General features: G+C 39.4%; 1 protein-coding gene across 2 annotated transcripts in view; it reads left to right on the top strand.

The window, feature by feature from the left end:
* The first annotated feature begins 16,456 nt into the window (after window positions 1-16,456).
* Window positions 16,457-24,384, top strand: part of MIER3 (MIER family member 3) — a 72,840-nt gene continuing 64,912 nt past the window's right edge. For both annotated transcript variants that reach the window (XM_042987119.1, XM_042987129.1), the window contains exon 1: window positions 16,457-16,689. In XM_042987119.1, the coding sequence (XP_042843053.1) occupies window positions 16,683-16,689 (7 nt within the window). In that variant the 5' untranslated portion in view covers window positions 16,457-16,682. The remainder of the gene's footprint in view (window positions 16,690-24,384) is intronic.

Raw genomic sequence — 24,384 nt, 5'->3', positions numbered from 1 at the left:
TTTGATATGTTGTGTTTTCATTTTCACTCTGTTCAAAATATTTTTTTTAATTTTGATTACTTTCCTTTGTCACCTTTGTTGTTTAAAAGTGTGCTATTTAGTTTCCAATTATAGTTGGCCCTTGAACAACACAGGTTTGAACTGAGCAGATCCACTTATACACAGATTTTTTACCATAAATACAGTATAGTACTGTAAATGTATTTTCTCTTTCTTGCAATTATTTTTTTGAATTGCAAAGGTAATTTAATTTCTTTTTTTATTATTTTTAATTTAATTTTTTAAATTTACATCCAAATTATTTAGCATATAGTACAACAATGATTTCAGGAGTAGATTCCTTAGTGCCCCTTACCCATTTAGCCCATCCCCTCCAACAACCCCTCCAGTAACCCGCTGTTTGTTCCCCATATTTAAGAGTCTCTTATGTTTTGTCCCCTCCCTGTTTTCATATTATTTTTGTTTCGCTTCCCTTATGTTCATGTGTTTTGTCTCTTAAAGTCCTCATATGAGTGAAGTCATATGATTTTTGTCTTTCTCTGACTGACTAATTTCACTTAGCGTAATACCCTCCAGGTCCATCCACATAGTTGCAAATGGCAAGATTTCATTCTTTTTGATTGCCAAGTAATACTCCATTGTGTGTGTGTGTGTGTGTGTGTGTGTGTGTGTGTGTGTGTGTGTGTATACCACATCTTCTTTATCCATTCATCCATCAATGGACATTAGGGCGCTTTCCATACTTTGGCTATTGTTGATAGTGCTGCTATAAACATTGGGGTGCATATGTCCATTCGAAACAGCACACCTGTTTCCCTTGGATAAATACCTAGTAGCACAATTGCTGGATCGTAGGGTAGTTCTAGTTTTAATTTTTTGAGGAACCTCCATACTGTTCTCCAGAGTGGCTGTACCAGCTTGCATTCCCATCTTTCTTGCAATTTTCTTAATAACATTTTCTTTTCTATAGCTTATTTTATTGTATAAATAAGCTATATTTACAGTATATAATACATGTAGCATACAAAATATGTGTTAATTGACTGTTTATGCTATCAGTAAGGCTTCCAGTCAATAGTAGGCTATTAGTTAAGTTTCGGGGAGTCAAAAGTTATATGTGGATTTTTGACTGTGTGGCAGATCAGCGTCCCTAACCTCCATGTTGTTCAAGGGTCAAATGTATATGGAGATTTCACAAAGATCTTTCTGTTATTGATTTTTAAAAATATTTATTTGGGGCGCCTGGGTGGCGCAGTCGGTTAAGTGTCCGACTTCAGCCAGGTCACGATCTTGCGGTCCGTGAGTTCGAGCCCCGCGTCGGGCTCTGGGCTGATGGCTCGGAGCCTGGAGCCTGTTTCCGATTCTGTGTCTCTCTCTCTCTGCCCCTCCCCCGTTCATGCTCTGTCTCTCTCTCTGTCCCAAAAATAAATAAAAAAAGTTGAAAAAAAATTAAAAAAAAATATTTATTTATTTTGGGGAGAACACAAGTAGGGGAGGGGCATCGAGAGGGGGACAGAGGATTTGAAGTGAGCTCTATGCTGACAGGCTGACAGCAAGCCCAATGTGGGGCTCGAACTCACGAACCATGCAATCATGACCTGAGTCATGATCCGTCCAACTGACTGAGCCACCCAGCCAACCACCCACCCCTCTGTTGTTGATTTTTAATTTCACACTGGTCATAAAATATACAATTACTTGAATCATTTGAAATTTGTCAAGACTTCAAAATATGATGTATTTTGGTAAATATTGTGTATGCATTTGAAAAGAGTATGTTTTCTGCTGTTTAGGGAAGCAGTGTTCTATAATCATTGACTAGGTCAAGTTGGTTGACAGTGTTCAAGTCTTCTATAGCTTTACTGACTTTTCCTTTATTTGTTCTATTAATTCTTGAGAGAGGGTTATTGAAATCTCTGACTATAATTATGGATTTATTTACTATTCCTTGCAGTTCTGTACATTTTTGCTTTATGTTTATTTGGAGCTCTGTTATTGCATAAATGTTTAAGATTGTTGTGTCCTTGTGGTAGGTTGACACTTTGTCATTATGAATTGACTTTCTGTGTCTCTGGAAAGACTCTCTGCTTTCAAACCTTTTGTGTCTTGATATTAATATAGGTTCTTCAGCTTTATTTTGATTAGCATTAGTCTGATATATCTTTTCCTGTCGTCTCTCTTTTAACCTTTTGTGTCTTTATAATGTGCATTTCTTATATGTGCTATACAGGGAATCTTGCTTCTATAACCAGTTGGATAATTTCTGCCTTTAAAAAAACTAATAGACTATCTTTTTTGAGCAGTTTTGACTTTACAGAAAAATTAAGTGAAAACTACTAGTGTTCCCATAGATCCCTTTACTCCTGCACCCCAGTTTCCCTATTATTGACTTCTTGCCTTAATGTAGTACATTTGTTGCATTTTTTTCTCAGCTTTGTCTTCCATAACAAATTCCATAGACTGGGTAGCTTAAACAACAGATACTATTTTTCACAGTTCTGGAAACAGACATCCAAGACGAAGGACCCAGTCTATTCAGTCACTGGTGGTGAAGGCCATTTTCCTGGCTTGCAGATGACGCCTTCTTCCTTTTCTGGGTAAAATCTCACACACACACACACACACACACACACACACACACACACACACACACACACACTGATAGGGAGACAGAGACAAAGATTACCTCTCTTCCTCTCCTTATATGGCCACAGTTCTACTGAATTAGAGCCCCACCCTTATGGCCTCATTTAACCTTAATTAGCTCCTAAAACCGTATCTCCTGATATAGTCACTCTGGATTAGCACTTCAAGAAAGGGATTTGTGGGGGGACAAAATTCAGTCCATAACACAACTGATGAGCCAAAATTGATACATGATCATCTTTGTCTTTTAATTAGGGTTGTAATTATTGATATAGTTAGATTTAAATTTATCATCTTGCTAATTGTTTTCTGTTTCTCCAGTATGTCTTTTGTTTCCTCTTTGTTCTTTTATCTGAATAAGGCTCTTTAAACCTAAAATAATTTACTGGTTTTTGTCCTGTTTTCAGTGACTAGCCTTGGGGCTGGATGATTGCCCTCTGGCTCCAATCCATTCCTCATTTCAGTGACCCACTCCTCTCCCACCAGCTCATGCAGGTGATGGTCCAATATGCCTTGGCTCTAAAAGTGACAGAAATCCAACAAGAATAATGTTCAAATATTTTGGAATGTCAATTTAAGGTTTTATAGAACTTAGTTCTACCTACTTATCTGCCTTAATTTTCCTTATCCTTCTTCAGATACCCTCCCTATTTTTTCTTCAAACTTAAATGTAATGGTGCTCATACCCTAAGTTACTTTATCTTCAGACTCAGCTTCCTCCTACCGTACATTTGATCATGACTTTCCCTTTAAATACAAATCTTCTCCCTCTCCTCTTTGCATGATGAAATCTTATGGATATTTAGACACTCAGTTCCTGTTTTGTCAGTTCCTGGGGAAGCCTGACCTGGAACCCTGCTCCACTCAACAACAAAAAGACTCCCTCCATTGGGTTTGCAGAGTGCTTTGTAGGTGTGTCTGTTACAGCATTTTCCAAATTATATATAGTTAGGTCTCTATGTGTATGTTTCTCCCACCAGGTGCCAAAAATCTTGAAGCTCCAGAACCCATATATTATTTTAAAGTATATTTCAGATTGTTCTTTTTTTTTTTTTAATGTTTATTTATTTATTTTTGAGAGAGAGAAAGAGAGGCAGAGAATGCCAAGCAGGCTCCACACTGTCAGTGCAGAGCCCGATGTGGGGCTCAAACTCATGGAGAGTGAGCCCATGACCTGAGCTGAAATCAAGAGTCGGACGCTCAACCAACTGAGCCACTCAGGTGCCCCCAGATTGTTCTTATATACATCAAGATTCTTGGTTGTAACTAACAGAAATGGATTTGGGTTTTGTTGGTTTATGTTTGCTCCCCCTCCCTTGCCCCCAGTTTTATTGTGGTATAACTGAAAAACAAAATTGTATTTAAAGCATACGATGTGATGTTTTGTATATATATATATATATATATATATATATATATATATATACACACACACATTATGAAAGAATTCTCACAATCAAGTTATGTAACACATCCATCATATCACGTAGTTAGCGTTTTGGTGTGTGATAAGAATACTTAAGATGTCTTTGTGGTTCTATATCTCACACTTAGATTTTAGGAGTGGTCCCACTATTCTCAGGACTGATCAGAGTGGTTCTCTCTACTTAAATTGTACAATTTGGCTTATGATGAATGCTTACTTTCCTCTTGAGAGTCTTGCACCTGGGTATGAGATAGGGAGAGGATGCCTACCTGACCAACTGCCTAATTAACAGACTCTGAGTCTCTAATGAGCTTCCCTGGTAGAGAACATTTTACATGTTTTTGTTTTTTTAATGTTTATTTATTTTTGAGAGAGAGAGAGAGAGAGAGAGCGAGCAGGGGAGTGCAGAGAGAGAGAGGGAGACAAGAATCCAAAGCAGTCTCCAGGCTGTGAGCTGTCAGCACAGAGCCCAACAGGGGCCCGAACCCATGGGACTGCAAGATCCTGACCTGAGCCGAAGTCAGACGCTTAACCGACTGAGCCACCCAGGTGCTCTGGGAACATTCACATGTTGTAACAAATCCTTGCTAGGGGAATTAAATGTGTCTTATGTGACTTTACTGGGAGCAGACTCTTGGAAAACTGTAATTGGTTTTCCCCGAACTTTGCCCATATGCTTTTTTTCTTTGCCAATTATGCTTTACATTGTATTCTTTTAGTATAATAAATCCTAGCCATGAGTATGACTATATGTTAAGTCCTGTGAGTCCTCCTAGCAAACCACTGAACCTCAGCGTGGTTTTGGGGACTCTCAACATGGTGGACATCTCTTCAAGATAGTTATATGATACCTCTTCTAGAGTCCTAAAGTTTTCAGTGGCTCTGGAAAAGTTTCTAGGTTAATGTTTTGGTTTGGTGTTCACATCTTCACAGGATAGTCTGAATTTGTAGCCTCTCACACTTGTGACACAGATTTGAGGTTCTGATTTCTGTTGGATGCCACCTTCCCTTGGTGGATAAATATCTTCATTGACCCTTCCTTGGTCAGTGGTCAGTGTCCTTCCATTTCTTTATCATGAGCAGAGTGGCCTTGTGAGCCTGGTTTTTGTGGGAAGCTCAAATCCTCACCTCTCATCTCCATGAAACCACTAATATTATAGTCCTTGGCCTCTGAGGCTAATATTGATTTGTCAATATTTTCTTAAGGGGTTTGGCTCCAACTCCTGTTTTGTGTCCCTAGCACCTGGGAATTTCCTTTACTTGCTTTCAAGCTTAACTCTGTATTAAAATTTTTTGTTAGGTTTTTTTTTTTTTACCATCAATATTATTGTTTGAAGGTGATCTTTCTATTTCAGCTCAGTCGAACCTATTGCCTAGAAATTGGAACTGTATCTTTCTCACCTTGAATCTTCTTTAGCATGAAACGCAGAAGGGTATGTAGAAGGGTGAACAAATGTTGTGTGACTGCATAAACGGGTTGTACAGAACTTTGTTGATCCTCCTCATCCTCACTTTTACCTCTCCACAGATTGATGTTCACAACTGGGCATCTTTGAGCATAGCAGGTCTCCATATTTATGACCTAAAAGGAAATAAGAAAAACTAATGTGAAAATCAAGAACTTTATCAGTTTGTGGGCATTGTATTAGCTGGTCAAGATTATAGATACTGGCCTGAGTAAATATGCCTGAGCAATGATAATGCTCCCAACCCCCAGAGAGTGCAGCAGGAAAAAACCTGTCTATGAGCATTTTACATGAGGCATCATCTCATAGAGGCTATGATGACACTCCCATTGCCACTGAAGGAAAGAGAGAGGACTGTTGGTGGTTCCTGGAGTGGGGCGGGGGGGCCATGGATTGCTGTCATTTAATGCAGGCCTCCCACACTACCTTCTGTAGACAATGCAGATTCTGTTTTAGAATGATAGGAATCTAAAGAATCTTGTCTGGGATCATCCACGATGATAATTCTTCTAATTAGCTCTGGCCAGACTAGGGTACTATGCAGAAAATAATATTGTTTTTTCCAAATTCTGGATGCATAAAAGTGACACAGGTGTAATGATTTGCCAGAGCTCTGGAGAAGAGGGAGCTGGAATAGACAGGACTGACCTAATGGGTAAAATGAAGAGCTAAGCAAACTGAGGACAAACAGTAGAGGTAAATACTAAAAGTCTAGAGGCCAAGAAGTGAGCTGGTGTTGGGACCCCTGTTACACAATCTCAGGATGCACTGCGTGCATCTCCTTTGTAGGAACTGTTGTCACCACAGCAGGATGATCATCTGTACAAACATTTGTTAGTTATTTTCTTCACTGAACGATAATTTCTATGAGGAGACAGACTATGTCTTACTTACCCCAAGACCTACAGTGCCAGACATGTAGTAAATGTCTGTTGAATAAATGAAGAGTCATGGGATCATCCTATGTTGAGGCTTTTTTCACAATCCTTTCCTGAGTATGGATTGAATTCTGGATGGAATCTCCAGACTCACTGACCACCTCACAGTTCCATCAATAAAGCCCTTCCCCACACTTATTTCACCTCTATGTTTATGTAGTTCTGATCTGCCAGGTCAAAGCAAAGGAGTTAAGGGCTTTGTTTTGTTTTTTTATTTTCATTGTGGCTTGACTTGGTTTTATAAATTTAGTTAGAAGAAACATTCAAGATACAGAGAAAAATGGAAGTACTTTGTTTATAATTTCACAGCAATGGCTCTCTGAAATAAGGTGACCACAGAAATGAAATCCAAAACTCAGTATTTCGTCCTTTTTAACCACACCATTGTGCCAATCACTCTCAGCCTTCAAACTTTGACCTGGGAGGTAAATGAGCAACCTTTTCTTTGTGGTTAAGCCCTTAAAAAAGTAGATACTTGGTTTTTGGACTTTTCTAAGTCAAATTCACTGCCACATATTTACAATGAAGTATTTATCTCTGGCTACCACAGACAGGAATGATCTTTGTGTAATATTTGTTTTAAGTTAATAGACATTCTTAATTTTAACTTTTGAGGGCAGGGGCATGATCTAACTATGTAAAACATAGTTGTATTGATATTCAGTTGTTTTAGTGTAAGCAACATTTGTAGTTGAGAGGACTTAGTGTGATCATCCATTCGTGTTAAAGAATCATGATCTATAAATGTGAAAAATGGACTATTGTTTAGAACACCAGAATTTGTGGCCAGCTCTGCCCCTAATTGGAGACATTTATCGTGGTTAATGTACTTTATAAATCTGACTGGAAAATTTCCCAAAATGGCTTGTGTGTGTGTGTGTGTGTGTGTGTGTGTGTGTGTGTGTATAGTTTATATTGTATATATATGCATATACACACACTCACACACACACTTTTTTTTTTTTCGGTTTGAGAGAGACAGCATGCACGTGAATGGGAGAGAGGGACAGAGAGAGAGACAGACAGATAGAGAGAGAGAGAGAGAGGGAGAGAATCTTAAGCAGGCTCCACGCTCAGTGCAGAGCCTGATACGGGGCCTCGATCCAATGACTCTGGGATCATGACCTGAGCTGAAATCCAGAGTTGGATGCTCAACTGACTGAGCCACCCAGGCATCCCTTGTTTATATATTTATTGAATATCTATTATGAATCAGGTACTATTGTATATATAATAGGTGATGCAAAGGTTATTATCTATTATTATAAATACCATATATGTCAGAAATCTATGTCAGTGTCATAATATGATGTATTGAAAAAGACATGTGTCAGAGAAAGCTGAGAAGTAGTTAAGGAAAACTTGTGGTGGAGGTGACCTGAAAAATGAAGACATTTCAGCAGGTAAAAATGGGAGCAGAGCCAAGAAGAGTATCAGCACTGTTGTGGAATGATCAAGGTAGTCCAGTGGGACTGCTGTGTTGGGTACACAGAGGAGAGAGGGGGACATGTCTGGAAAAATGGGGTAGGGCCAGAGAACCTGGGGTGCTGCATGCCAGCCTAAGGAATCTGAACCTCATTTTCCATAGGTAGTAATAAGCCATTGAGTAATTTTGAACATGAAACAAACAGGAAAGCCTTGAGAAGAACAATAACACAACTAGTGTTCCATATTTAAGTAATTGCTACCCAAATCGGGAGATCTTTAAAATCACTTTGAGGATTATGTTTTAAAATACAAATTTATAGGCTACGCTTCTGGAGGTCCTGAATCATTAGGACCTTTCATTCTGATTCATCCTATTCTCAGAAGAGATGGCTTCCCTAGTGATGTCGACAACAGTGGTGCCCCTCAGGACTCAATGGTAGCAGAGCCATTGGCAGCGTTCAGTTTATAGCAGTAGTAGCTGCAACAGCATTGACACCCAACCAGGCTGGCATGACCTTGGCAGTGGGCCTAACTGCTTAGCCCACCGCAGTTCACACTCCTTTTCTTTCTTTCTTTCTTTCTTTCTTTCTTTCTTTCTTTCTTTCTTTCTTCAAAAATTTTTAAACATTTTATTTTATTATTATTATTATTTTTTTAATTTTTTTTAACGTTTATTTACTTCTGAGACAGAGAGAGACAGAGCATGAACGGGGGAGGGTCAGAGAGAGAGGGAGACACAGAATCCGAAGCAGGCTCCAGGCTCTGAGCTGTCAGCACAGAGCCCGACGCGGGGCCCGAACCCACAAGCCATGAGATCATGACCCAAGCCAAAGTCGGATGCCTAACCAACTGAGCCACCCAGGCGCCCCTATTTTATTATTATTTAAAAATTTTTTTTTAATGTTTGTTTTTGAGAGAGAGAGAGACAAAGCATGAGTGGGGGAGGGGCAGAGAGAGAGGGAGACAGAGAATCTGAAACAGGCTCCAGGCTCTGAGCTGTCAGTACAGAGCCTGATGCAGGGCTTGAACCCACAAATGCAAGATTATGACGTGAGCCAAAGTCAGCCTTTCAACCAACTGGATCACCCAGGCACCCCTGCACTCCTTTTCTCTCTTTCTTTCTTCCTTCCCTTGTTTCATGTTTATTTTTGGGAGAGACAAAGAACACTCTTGCACTCACGAGCTGGGGAGGGAACAGAGGATCCAAAGCAGGCTCTGCACTGACAGCAGCAAGCCCAATGTGCGGCTCAAACTCACAAACCGTGAGATCATGACTTGAGTCAAAGTCAGAGGCTTAACCGACTGAGCCACCCAGCTGCCCCTCACACTCCTTTTCTGAGCTAGATTCTTTAAGTTTCCTTATGATTAATTCCTACTTTGCTTAATTATCCCAAATCTTCATTATGTGAAACCGAGTTCTCTGGCCAGTACAAAAACCAAGTGGAGTTTTCAGGAATGTTCAGTCCATGTTCATTCTTCCATACCTGCCTCTAACAGAGAGAAGAAAACATACAGTTTATCTCTTTGTCCTCTGGGAGAAAGCCCAATTGCTTGATAGAAGAGTCCACACCTGGCCATGAAGTATGTTGGAAATGTCTTCAAGTGCTAGGATATAAAAGTGTATCTATCTCCCTTTCCCAGCCTCATTGCACTGCTCCTCTGCCTTGACATGGATTTATTTGGCATGAATTACTTGCCTACTTGATGAAATTCCTCTCAACTTTCTAATGCTTTGGTATTCTAAAGTCTTGATTCTTTAGCCCCCAACTTTCTCTCTGAATTTGATTCCTCAGATTTCAGAAAAGTTGCAGCTGTGTTCCTGCCAAGACATTTTTGGAAGCAAGCAGCTGTCTAGTGCAGGTTTTAATTCTTGCTATTTGGTATCAGAGGTAACTTGTGTGTCTTTTTAAATCCCTGTTTGCCTTAAATAGATTTTAGGAGGAAATGATATCCCTTAGCTTAGCTGCAAACCTTTACCCCAGGACAAGAATATATGATTACATGGAGTCCAGAGCTTTTGTTTTGACAGGAAACTTTCTTCTCATTCTTTACCATTTGCAGGATCCAGAACTGTAATGGTAGGGGTTTTATTTTAAGGTCAGAACATCTGTACTTTTCAAGAGACCTTCATTTTGAACCCAAGACTCTCAATGCCATGTTTTTCCTCCAGGTGAAACTGAATGGGTCACCTATACAGTCTGGAGAGGTGAGCAAAGATGGTGTTAATGCACACAGGAAGTAGGAGGCTATGCACTCCAATAGGAAACATGTCCTATGAAATAGCAGGAGCCAGACTTCCTGGGAAGATGTTTGCTTGGCAAAGCACTGTCCTATCACTGACACTGCTTGATCACTTATAGGTGACTTTGGAATATTAATTTAGAATGAAAGGGAAAGATACCAAATTTCACCTAAAGAAGTGTTTTAGTATGTATCAAAATTATCTGATTACTAGAAATATAGATTGCTAGGCACCACACTAGACCTGCAGAGTAGGAGTATTTAATATTTAGGTAAATGTGTGTACATGTGTGTGCATGTGTGTGTGGGTTGGAGGTAGGGAGTTTGGTCATATTTAAATTAGTAAAATGACTTCAATAAGGGCATAAAAGGTGGGAGCCTGGGGGGCTCAGTCAGTTAAGCATCTGACTTCTGCTCAGGTCATGATCTCATGGTTGGTGAGTTCAAGTCCTGCATCAGGCTGTGTGCTGACAGCTCAGAGCCTGGAGCCTGCTTCGGATTCTGCGTCTCCCTCTCTCTGCCCCTCCCCCATTCACGCTTTGTCTCTATCTCTCTCAAAAATAAACACACATTAAGAAACTAGGGGCATAACAGGTAAATCCAAAGTAACTAATGATCAATATTAGTAAATTATGCCAATATTGAACAATTGCTGAATTTTAAATAGTGTTTTTCCATTATTAAGTTAAACTTTTTATTTTGAGATAATTTGAGATTTAAATGCAATTGCAAGAAATATTGCAGAGCGATTCCATAATCCTTTTACCCCTTATCCCTAATGGTAAAGTCTTACAAAACTATAGAACAGTATCACAACCAGGACATGGACATTGATAGATCAAGATACAAAACAAAATACTTCCATTACCACATATCTCACAATGCTTTTTTGTAATCAAACTTACTTCCTACCACTTACCCTGTTCCTTGACTCCTACCTATCACTGTTTTCCATTTCTCTAATTTGTCATTCAAAAATGTTGGATAAATGGAAACATATATTCTGTAACCTTTTGCATTTTTTTCCCCCACTCATCATAATTCCCTGGAAATGCATCCAAGTTGTGCGCATTAGTAGTTTGTTTCCTTTTTTTGTTGAGTAGTGTTACATGATATGAGTGTAACATCATTTGTTTAACTATTTACTCTTTGAAGGACATCTGAAATGTTTCCAGTGTGGGGCTATTATGAATAAAACTACTGTAAACATTTGTGTACACATTTTGTGTGAACATAATTTTTCATTTCTCTGGTGTAAATACCCAGGGGTGCAACTGATGGGTAGTATAGTAATTGTTTCATTTTTAAAGAAACTGCCAGACTCTTTTCCAGAGTGGTTGTACCATTCTTCATTTTCCACCATCATTGCATGAGTGATTGGATTTCTCCACATCCTTGGCAGCATTTGGTACCGTCGGTGTTTTGGATTTTAGCCGTGCATGGTGGTATTTCTTTGTGGTTTTAATTTGAAATCCTCTAGTTGCTAATGAAGTTGAATATCTTTTCATGTGCTTTTTTTTTTCCATTTGTGTGTCTTCCTCAGGGAAATGTCTCTTTATGTCTTTTGCTTATTTTTTAATTGCATTGTTTGTTTTTCACTATTGAGTTTTGAGATTTTCTTATGTATTCTAGATACTATTCATTTGTCAGGTTTGCAAATATTTTATCATACCCTACAGAACCTGGGAACTGTGCAAATAAAACCAGTCTAGTGTTTTTCTAGTTACATTAGGATCAAGAACTTGTTTCATGTAAAAGCGTCCATTCCTGTGATATCTACCTGCCCACTGCAGCTCTGGTGACTAGAGAGACCCGAGTGCCCCTAGAGGCCATGTTTGGTAGTGCCAGCAGCTCTCAGGCCTGGCAAAGGTTTAAGTTCAGGTGGCCCTGAGGAAGTTCTATTCCTGAAAGCTTTGCAAGTTGGAATCAGGGACAGCTGCAGTGGTTGACCTATTCCTATTTGGAGATGTGTTTCCAAGGGCAGAGCAGAAGAGTGTTGGAAACCAGAACAGTCAACAGATTAGCCTGGCAGGTGATAATAGGATTGAGATAGCTCCACACGAAAGAATCCAGATACAGAGTTAAAAAACATAAACTGAAAAAGAAGAAAGGCTGTGAAAGTGGGGCTGTATTCATCTGGGTGCAGTAGAGAGAGCTTTGAAGAATCACTTCTTAAGAATTTATGATAATCACATCAGCCATTATCTCTAACTTACAAAATAGTAACAGGTACTGTATAAGTGCTTTCTACATGCCAGGAATTGTATAGTGCATTATATACACATTATTGCTAATCTTTGTGTAACAGGTAAAATATCATGAGCATATTAAACCAATGTATTTTTGTCCTAGATAATCTGTGGGGCGAACTCACTTTATGGATCCCATCTCTAGAGCCCCTCCTGAGGTATTTAGAACAAAGAGGCGAGTGTCATAGTACAAAGCAGATACTACTTCCATCAAATGGTTAGGCCATGCCTAACCAGGGTTATGAGTTTGAGTCCCACATTGGCCATGGAGCCCACTTAAAAACAAATAAAGTAAATAAAATAAAATAAAATAAAATAAAATAAAATAAAATAAAATAAAATAAAATAAAATAAAATAAATAAAGTAAAATAAAATAAAATAAAATAAAATAAAATATTTAAGAAAAGAGAAAGAGAGTTTTTTTCTCTTTGCTCCTTAAGGCTGACCCTTGGGCTAGGGTTGCAAACATCCAGTCAGTGTTAGAAATATCCAGAGATCCAAAGAATATCAGGCTTGGTGACTTCCTTCCCTAGGTGCTTTCTTGGGCTGGGAATCTTTCCTCATGCCTGGGAAAGATTGTGGGTGAGGAAGGGTGATTGGAAGAAGCTGTGGCTCCCTGGGAAGAGCACCAAGGAGTAAGCCCACCTGTACTCTCCTCCCTCCTTCTGATGGCCTTCCAGGGCTACTCTCTGGCCAGGTAACAACTGGAAGTCAGTAAACAAAGGAGGCACAAAAGTAGTCCATAGTAGTCAGCCTTGGGACAAAGAGTAGGGTGGAGGAGAATTTAAATAGAAGGGACAAATGGAGGACAGGGGGAACACCTGCTTACCTTTATCATCTCTCTCTCTCTAGGTCCCCTATTTCCAACACACGCACACGCACACACATGTACACATGTATGCACTATAACCCAGCAGCTCTAACAGTTTTCCCCTGTGGATCATTGTCACTGTGCTGTGGAGCTTTGCATATGCAGTTCCTGCCTAAATAATCTTTTCCTTCACCTACCATCATCCTTCCAGTTTCAGTTTAGACATCATTTCCTCTGGGAAGCCCTTACTGGTCTCCAAGCCTAGGCTGGATACCCCTCCTCTGTGTTCCCACAATAATCATGGTTAACATATTTAAATTTATACAGTGGCAGACACTGTTCTAAGTAAATCTTAACATGTGTTAATGCATTTATTCTTTGAAGACTTATCAGAAATATACTATTATATATATTCAATTTACATTCAAGAAAACCAAGGCACACCACAGCTTGCTGATCAAGGTCATACAAGTAATGAGTATGGGGCCTACATTTGAGTTCAGGCAGACAGGAACTGGAGCCCATGATCTTAGCCACTGTGCTAAGCTGCTTTCAGTTCCCAACTGTATTTATCCCTAGACCATTCACAGTGCCTAGTACTTAGAAGGTACTCAGTAAATACTAGCAGATTTAATTAGTTAGTTAGTTAATTAATCTATGTAGGACAGGAGTCATAAGTCATTTTTTTTTAGAACATCTGGGTGAGAAGGATTTGTTACCTAGCTTTTGCTTTGTCCCTAGGAAAAGCTTAAGTGAGGTTGTGTTTTAATGCCCAAGATCTGGCTAAGAACTTCTGATACACCAGAATTTATTATCCTGGTTGCTCTTGGGGGAGTTCATGTGTCCATATGATGGAGGATCTTACAGTATGATTTCTGCAAAAACCATTAATGGTATCCACTTCAGCAATTATATTTATCATTTCCCACCTGGGGATTCAAGCCCTAGCCTTTGCTCACATGGATGTGCAGTAACTTATGGATCTGCTGCTGTGTCTGACGCCACGGTTTCTGCAAAAACCATTAGTGGTGTCTGCCTCAGCAATGAGGTACAGGAATTGGCTCATGGAAGAAATCAAAGAAAAGAGGAAGGTAGCTGCGTGGATGAGCTGTGGGAAGATGGTCTAATATACAGGAAGGAAACAGCTCTAAGGGGGAAACAGATCAGATTCAATTAGATGAAGTGTTAAACTGAGATCTTGCAAAAGTGAAGAGAATAAAAAAACTAGAATTTTAGGGTATACTTCCAAATGACAGGCACCATGCTTTACATAGATGATCTATTTAGCAATTCAGAGGGATATTTTTCGGTTTACAAATGAGAAGACTGGAGGTCTAAGAGTTTAAGTGTTTGCCAAGGTTATTCAGAAATAGGCCATGGTGAAATCCAAAGCCTGTGCTCTTTCTACGGCTCATAACCTCAAGGTACCTCAGCTTGAGAGCTCCAGTGTGCCAAGTCCTGGAGATGTACCATTGAAGAAGGCACATTCACAGCCTCAAGGATCACATTAATCTTTGTGAAACATGCAATGGTAGGATGTGATGGGAGTGCAAGGACATCAACTCATCTTGGTGGAAGTGGAAAGAGACACTGGCCTTAAGGAAGGTTTAAGAAGGAAGTGAATTCAAATGGAGCCTTGAGACACCAGGAATTAGCAAGGAAAGGAAGTAGGCAGTATATTCCAAGAAGAAGTTAGAGCTGAAACAAGTGCCTAGAGATCTCCCAGAACTCCAAATAGATCAGCAGGAAGCAGGATGATGACAAGAATTAAGGCAGGACTGATAAACAAGGGTTCAAATGTGTAGGGCCTTGTGTAATATATAAAGGATTCTGGACTTTATCTGGTAGGCCATAAGGAGACAATAGAGTGACATCACCAAATATGGAAGGATCACCTTGCTGTCATGTAATGAATGAATTAGAGGGGTCAAGAATGTGGGCAAGAATGATAGCTTAAACTAACATAGTGACACCAGGAAAGAGAGGGATATTCAGCAAATATCAAGAAGGCAGAGTCAACAGGACTTGGTGAGTAAGAGACAGTGAGGAATAGGGAAAGAGGGATCAATTAGGATGCCATGGCTTTTGGTTTGGACCACTGAAAGGTATTGGCATTCACTGAAGTAGGGAAATCAGGAAAAGGAGCACACTTGGGGCAGATTATATTGACTTTAATTTGGGACATCCAAATGCAAAGACCTGTTGCTTATATGGGTATGGACCTCAAGGTGGAGACCTACCCTGAATAGAGCAATTCAAGCCATCAACATGAAGATCTTTGTTTCCAAACTTGGCTAGGAATCAGATTTGCCTATGGCGCTTTTTGCAAATAACATGTCTAGCTTCATCTAAGCCTGACTAAATCAAAATTCTCAGGAGGCAGAATCTAGATACATATGTTTTTAAAGAGCTCCATCAGGATTCTGATGCTCTGCCAAGGTTGAAATTTACTGATATTGATGATAGCTATGAAAGTGCGGTGCTCAGACTTCCTTCAGGTGAACCTGGTCTGAGAAGCACACTTGACTGACAGACCCAGCTGACCACCTCTCCCCCAACCTTTGAATCCTGCACTGTGTTCACACCAAGGCCACACTTCCCAGCTAGCCATAGGACTACTTAAAAGGCAACTTTGGCTCCAGGATTCCCTGTGCGCCTGACTGAAACTGTCTTAGAACTCGATGGCAGTCTGAGACTCTTCCTACTGATTTTCCTTTACCCTCTTCTTTCATAGGTGAGTTGTTGAAATGATATCATGATCTAAATTCTTTTCCCAACTTACTTCTGCTGCCTCTCCTTTATCCTTCACAGATATTTCTCCCAATAAATCTCTTGCATATCTAATCACATCTTGGTGGATGCTTCTTGGAAAACTTGAACTGACACAGTGTGGATGATACTTTAGGCATAGAAATAGCAGTGATCATTCAGTGTAGAAGAGAAAAGGTCCAAAACAGAGCTCTGAGGGTCATCTACATTCACAGGTTGGACAGAGGAAGAGGTGACTACAGAAAGAGGTTAATAACTGGGTGCCTGGGTGGCTCAGTTGATTAAGCATCCAACTTCAGCTCAGGTCGTGAGCTTGAAATCCCTGGGTTCAAGCCCCACATCAGGTTCTGCTGTCAACTTGGAGCCTGGAGCCTGCTTCAGATTCTGTGTCTCCCCTCTCTCTCTGCCCCTCCCCAGCTTGTGCTCTGTCTCTCTCTCAAAAATAAACATTAAAAAAAGTTTGTTTTTTTTTTAAAGAGAGAGACTGAAAAAAAGTGGCCAAAGAAGCAGAAAGGAAACAGAGACCATGACTTTACAGAAGCCCAGGGAAGAGATCTTCAAAAGAATGACATGGTCAAATGGTCAAATGCCACAGAGCTCTAATACAGACTTGCAAGAGTCCCCTAGATTTGGCAATATGGATTGGAATCTCAGTGAGAGTCACTTCAGTGGAGTGAAAAGCCAAGATTGCAACAGCCAAGGAATAAATGACAGGTGAAGAAGAGGAGATAGTGAGCAGATACCTTTTTGAAGGACGAGAGAGCCTGAATGGATGTGGAGTTGAGAATGGGTGTATTTTTTTTTTTTTTAACATTTTTTATTTATTTTTGGGACAGAGAGAGACAGAGCATGAACGGGGGAGGGGCAGAGAGAGAGAGGGAGACACAGAATCGGAAACAGGCTCCAGGCTCCGAGCCATCAGCCCAGAGCCCGACGCGGGGCTCGAACTCACGGACCGCGAGATCGTGACCTGGCTGAAGTCGGACGCTTAACCGACTGCGCCACCCAGGCGCCCCAGAGAATGGGTGTATTTTTTAAGATGGGAAATACTAGGGCCTGTTTAAATGCTTTCAGGAGAGCGGTAAGTGTGAGGGCACGAGTGAAGATACAATATTGAGAGATGGTAGAACCAAATGAGATCAGATTACAAGTAGAGAGAGTAGATTTGGATAAAAGGCAGGACATCTTTCCCATTTGGGCAATGGAGAAAAGAAGGAGAAAGAGGTACAGACAAAAGTAAATTTGTGCATTGAGTAGAACAAAGTTGAAGGTGTTCCCAAATGATGAATTCTATTTTCCTTAAGGTGAAGTCTCTTACAGACAGTGAGAAGTGCTGGGATATAGATTAAGAAAAGGAGGGAGAAGTTTCAAATGATTTCTGTAGAGTGGGAGTAAAGCTACCCATACAACAGAAGGATTGCCATACATCCACTGAGAACCTGTTTGGAGTGCATGAATTCAGAGTGGCCTGACTATAAGTGTTTGTATAATTTTTTTTTCCCATCATGGCTAACAGACTAGGTGTGAAGCACAAAGGCAGGTGGTTGTGTACTTCAGTCATGGAGTTTTCCTGGGCATGTGTGATGGAAGGATCAAAAAAGAAGGCAGTAGAGGAAACTGGATGGAGAAGGGTAAAAGTGATTTGTGGGGTCTAGATTAGATAGAAAAGTAAATGCAGAGAGAATGAAGAAACAAGAGTCAAGAACAAACAGTGCGAATTCCAGAATGAGAAAACAAGATAGGACATTATTATCCAGGTAATGGCATATAGAGGTGGAATAATTTTAGGTGGTGGTGAGACCCAATGTATGTCAATTGAAATAGGTGAAGGTGATGGTATTTAGAGTTGAATAAGTAAAGAAGCACTGGATGGGTCTTTCATATAGACATTGAAATGTCGATGATGATAGACTGGGGGAAAGAGGGAGATGATAGATGAAAAGCCAAGGTTCACAGTGAATGATGGGACATTTGAGGAGGTCAACAAATAAGAGAGATGAGGAAGGGAAGATAGTAAAGCCAGGCTTTGGGCCTTCAAGGAAAAGAGGATTTTACTCAAGGATGGAAGAATAATGCCCTGAATGCATCATTGCTTAAGGAAGATGCTGTCAAGATAATCTTTTGACTTCAGAGTACATCAGGTATAGCAAACTAAGAAGCAACTCTTCAGAGGGTGTCAAGGCAAGACGTTTTCTTTGGAAAGGTCTGGGTTTCAGGTTAGGCAAGATACTTAGGGAACACTTGGTGATGTTGAAAATCCTGTGGAATTTATGCATAAGAAGTAGTTTCCCAAGAGTACAATGGGAAGGAACAGTAGTGGTTGAGGCAAGAGAAAGGAAGGACAAAATAGTATGAGGAAGAGTCTAGGAGAGAAGAGATGACAAAAAAGGTGACATGGAAGTGAACCATGTTGTACTAAAAGTAGGGCATCTGGAAGACTTAGTTTCCATAGTGGCTTTATGTATAGGAGGGACTTAGTTTTCTGTACAAAGTCAGGCATGGCCCTGGTTAATTATAGTTCCAAGAGGAATCTAGTTTAGATGAGCCCATGAGCAATAACAGTACCATAGTTTCATTTTAAGACAATATGAATCATGAGACTATGCAATAAATAACAGCTTTTAGGGGAAAAATAAGGAAAGAGTATATTTACTACCCAACCTGATTTCAGAAACATTACAGTATAAAACATACATGCCTTAGAGTTAAGAAAATATGAAAGCTGGTTCTGTATAACTTCTTCATGTTTTTGGTTAGTGGAGGTGAGGGACACAGTCTTCGATGGAACATACTTTATTTCTTAATTAAATAAATGAGGAAGGTGTTGAGAGATGGCCATTCAAAGAAAATAAGAGGAGAGATGAAAGGTCTTCATGATGTTATCAAGAATTTCCAATCACTGATTATTCTAGTTTGGGCTGCTCTTTGTAACTGCAATATTGGGTTTATACAAAAACTTGGTATCTCCTCCTAAGGGATTCTAAAACATTGAGGGTTTTCAGTTCTTTGAAATGGGTTTCCTGGCTGAAGCCAAAATCTTGATAATCTCTCAAATCTCTATCAAAGTGACTATTCTGTCATATTTCTTCTATAATTCTTGTTTTTCTCTTCACCTAGCCAGTTGAGGATAAAGTTGTTTTGTTTGTTTGTTTGTTTGTTTGTTTGTTTGTTTGTTTTTAAATAAGGCTTCATTTACTCTTTCTCTGAAACTCGTTTCTTTAAATCCTAACATAAAAAATTAACCTAAAAAAATTTCCTGTTTTTCTCTGCTTTGATATTTACATATCAAAATGAGCATAATGCTGGAGTGATTTGTATGCTCTAAGAGGCAAAACCAAACCCCTACTTGGTGTAATTTACTCAAATGCCAGATTCTCCTGGGGAAACTGGGCTCTCTTTATAACTTGATTCAAATAACTACTCTGATTCTCAATAGCTTTTATGAAATTACCATGTAGAGCCTAAATTGGTGCAGCTGAATTAAATAAATATCAGAGCTTAACATTCTTAATCGCAAACCTTCAATTTAACCAACCGTTTATTATAATCAAAAAGCAATCAATATGTTGATTGTGGTGACATGCAAAATGGAGATAGAATTATTAGTAATTACCCTATATTTGTAGTTCAGTGTGATGGAGAAATAACTGGAAAGATATTTTGAAGCACAATATAGTTAAAGGACTGGTTGCTATGTTTTGGAGCAGCATGCTATATTGATTGTAGTCTTTAAATAAATTGAATAACATAGGTTGCTGTCAAACATGTGAATTATTCATGAAGCAGAGTTTGGGAACATTAAAGCAGATACTGTTTATGAATATTCAAATGTGTTAATGTATAAACAACTGACCCAGCATTCTTGCATAAAGAAAAGATCTCACAAGCAAAGTAGAAATCTATTAGGCAAACTCACTGTCTTGGGTCACTCATTTGAAACATAGCCTGCTTATGTGAGAGATGGGGAATGAAGCCTGAACTCCTAATCAGAGAGGAACACTTGGTGACATTAAGTTTTTTGCAGGTTCCAGGAACCTCGGAATTGCTATGATCACATTTATGGTGTGACTCTTGGATCCTGTCCTATTAATATTTGGACCTATATAGCAACATATCTTTGGTTTGCTTTTTCAATCCTATTTATGAAAGGATGTAAGGAAATTACAGAGCATTCCATTTTTGAGAAATCCTTAATGAGGAGTTTCTTTTCTCTGAATAAGTCTTCACAGTGCTCCATAAACTGTATGTTTTATTTTTCTATTTTTAATGTTTTTTTATTTATTTTTGAGAAAGAGAGCGTGCAAGTGGAGGTGGGGCAGAGTGAGATGGGGACAGAGGATCTGAAGCAGGCTCCGAGCTGTCGCTGACAGCAGAGAGGAGGATGGGGGGCTCAGACTCACAAAATGTGAGATCATGACCTGAGCTGAAGTCAGGCATTCAACCGACTAAGCCACCCAGGCACCCTTATGCTATATGTTTTAATATTTATGAGGTCTCATTAGGAACAAAATCCTTATTTCCTAAAAACTCTGGAAATCATTGAGTCTTGGGAAGATATATTTTAGTAAATGATAAAATAGAGAATTTGTCTGATATTATCAGACTATGCAGGGTCTCATAGGAAGGCAGTGGTTTGTGACCACTTAGGGTGACCAACTGACACAGGTTGCTTGGGACTCAGGGGGGTTCCCAGCACGTGGGACCTTCAATTTGAAAACATGGTGCATTCTCAGGAAAACCAGGATGAATTGGTCACCCTACCAACCATACCAGTTTGACCAGAGGAACCTCCTGGGATGTGGAACTTACAGTGTTAATACCAGGAAAACTCTTGGACTGTTGGCTCCTCTACCCAAACTACAAAGTGAAATGGACAGATTTGGGGTGGGACAGTTGATAAAATTTCTAAAAGATGAATTTACAAAATTAAAAGCTAACCTTTTAATTTACAAAAGAGTAACAAATTTCCCTATGAGTAGAATTTTATGTATATCATCTAGGATACCCTATCCCATCAACCACATGGCTGAATTTTTCAATAGAATATTTCAAATGTATGAATCAGAGCCAAAGAAGGGAGATTCTGGAGTATGAATTTCTGAATGTTACTGCATATTAGAATCACCATAGGAGCTTTGTAAGAATATGAATCCTTGAATTGTACTACTAGAGGTGTTAGGGGTTGGATGGAGCTTGGTAACTGGAATTTTATAAGCTCACAGAAAACACCACCCAAGTTTAGGAACAACTGAATGGGGAAATATTTCATTCAGGCTAAGGTGGGACCTGATGAATTATTCCTGTCCTGCCATAGGATACACCTCTTGGGTAACCATGATTTTCATGTCCCATGTGATGCAGTGAACTCACTGCCTCTCAGCTTCTGGTGTCAGAAACCATTGGTTCACTTTTGACTCCAGTGCTTAGAAACTGAAAACTTAAAGCAGATCCCTGCTTTAAGGTCCCTGCACTCTCTGACCATCTGTTTCCTCATCTGTTGGAATGCTACAACAGAAGCTATTTCATAGAGTTGTTATAGAATTAAATGGTACAATATGTGTGAAATATTTATAAGCATGAGAGCCACAGGGTTCAATGAATATAATTTAATGTCTCTCCCTGAATAGTGATGACTAAACTGCCAAATTCTTCCTCTTTTCTAGCTCTTTTACTGGATTTTCTGAAGATCATTTTTTATTCACACACTTATTCTTCAGATAGAGTGCTTCACTTTGTTAGCTTTCATCTTAAATATTTGACTACCCTGGGGCACCTGGTTGGCTCAGCCAGTTAAGCGTACGACTTTTGATTGCGGCTCAGGACACGATCTCACGGTTTGTGAGATCAAGCGCTAACAGTGCAGAACCTGCTTAGGATTCTCTCTCTCCCTGTCTCTCTGCCCCTCCCTTGCTTGTGCACGCACACACACATACACACTTAAAATAAATAAACAAACAAACAAATAAATAAATTTTAAAAATATTGGGCTAAATTAATGTTTGTGCCACATTTTCAGCTCTGTTGGTACAATCATGTTTCTGAAAGGTTGGACTCAAGTCAGCCCAATTTGTTCTGGGTGCTATCAGATCCTCAGTCATTTACATGTAGCCAATCCAGATTTCTGTCAGAGATCGCATGAAACATTCCATTCTGGTATTGTGATCATGAGTTGGGGGTTGAAAAAAATAAGTCCCAGAATATAGGGCATAGGTGAGAAGGCCCTCCTTTTTAATGTCCATCTAATCTCCTGTTCATTGCTCAAATAGGTGAGATTTTGATATATTTCATGAATTTGAGTTGGCTTCAGCTAGGTTAATTTTCATTTCCTCATTTTCTACTTCTTGGAAGGATGCCTCACCCTCACCTCCATGTACCAAGAAGAGTGATCATGTGGAAGTCATGCCCATCTTGGTTATGGTAGTGTGGCTGCAATGGGCTAGTTGATGACCAAATAATTTCTTTTCCTTCCAGTCACATAGCTACATGTTTCTCAGTCTTCCTCGCAGTTAGACACCGCAATATGACTGAATTCTGGACAATGGATTTGGGTGATATTATGTGTTATATCTGGTACTGGCTAAGAAAACCTTCTGTGTAACCCTACAAATTCTCTCTTCCCTTCCCTGCTGATCTAATGCAAAGGGTCTAGTGAAGCCAACAGGTTAAAAGAACCTTGGTTCCTGGGTCACTGATCAGAGAAGAACTGCTTAAGGGAGCTGCGTAGGAACAGCTGCATTGTACCATCGCATTTATAAAAACTAACCTCTCATTGGATTTAGTCACTGAGATGTTGGGTTTATCTGTTTCATCCTCTTAGCCCATCCCGACTTTTTAAGTAGGAAGGAGGGCTTGCAGGTATCTAAGACAAACATCTGGCAAATAGCATTTTGGCCTCTAACATTGTTATTCTTTTCTATAAAATGTGTTTTTAAAAATAAAGTTATGTAAGTCTTTACATATTTATTGTAGAAAACTTAGAAAGAAGGAAGAAAGTTAAGATAACCCATAATTATAACCCATAGTATAATCCATATATAATAATACCATATATTCTTCTGGACTATTTTCTCTGTATATGAAATTTTTTTTTCTAAAAATAAACTCATCTGTCTTTTTTTAAAGTTTATTTATTTATTTATTTTGAAAGAGAGAGAGTGGGGCAGGGGCAGAAAGAGAGGGAGAGAGAATCCCAAGCAGGCTTCGCACTGTCATTGCAGAGCTCAGTGTGGGGCTCAGTCCCATGAACTGTGGGATCATGACCTGAGCCGAAATCAAGAGTCAGTTGCTTAATCAACTGAGCCACCAGGAAAAAAAAAATCATCATTTTTATGGCAGTACCATGATCTATTTAGTGACCCGTTATTGAGCATTAGAATTGTTCTCAATTTTTTCTTATGCACAAATCCTGCTGGGGCACCTCTCCCTGCCTCTGTCTCTCCCTCTGTCCCTCACTCCTGCTTGCTCACTCTCTAAAAGAAGGAAGGAAGGAAAGAAAGAAAGAAAGAAAGAAAGACCTTGCTATGAATATCTTTGTGCATTAATCTTTGCTCGTATCTTTATTTCCTTAAGATAAACTCATTAAAGTGGAATTGCTAATGTAACATTTCATTCCACACCCAGTACAGAGTTGCTTGATTTCATTGGCCTTGACTAAACCACAGCTATATTTTAATGTCATAGATTATAAGTGTGACCAAGGGAGAGCTTGCCAACTATAATTGTTGTATCATGAGCAATTGAAGAAGAAAATGTCTCATTATTTAGAATTATAATTAATCTCTCATGCTAAAATAGTTTTAGCAAGTTTATTACAACTGAAATTCCTATTGAGATGAGAAGTGAGCCTCTCCTGGGGTAAACAGGTTTCTTGCCATTCTTCCTTATTTTTTTATGTTGAGATCTGCCTGGAAGGATGCAGTTAAATACTCAGACACATATTAACCTAAGTGCTGCATTTAACATTTTGTGGAAATCACTCTGGTCAAGAAACTTTTTATTTTCACATTTGCTAAGGACTTACTTGCCTTCGAAAAACTTCCTTGGGGCACCTGGTTGGCTCAGTTTGTTAAGCGCCTGGCTCTTGATTTCAGCTCAGGTCATGATCTCATAGTTCATAAGATTGAGCCCTGTGTTGAGCTCCACACTGAGCATGAAGGCTGCTTGGGATTTTCTCTCTCTTCCTCTGTCTCTGCCCCTCCCCTGCTCTCACACACACACACTCTTTCTCAAAATAGATAAACATTTAAAAAAACAAAAAACTTCCTTAAAATCTTATTATTTTAACTATTAACACCAGAGTTGTGAAAATATGAGGGATGAGGGATAATTTTACCTTAGGATGAAACTTGTTGTATATATTGCAAGTTTTGCCATCTGAAGGTTTTTAAACCTTATGTGACTGGTGGATTT

The sequence above is a fragment of the Panthera tigris genome, chromosome A1 (assembly GCF_018350195.1).
Source record: "Panthera tigris isolate Pti1 chromosome A1, P.tigris_Pti1_mat1.1, whole genome shotgun sequence".
Classification (NCBI taxonomy): Eukaryota; Metazoa; Chordata; class Mammalia; order Carnivora; family Felidae; genus Panthera; species Panthera tigris.
The sequence above is the reverse complement of the archived record's forward strand: the minus strand, read 5'-3'. Positions and strand labels throughout refer to the sequence as shown.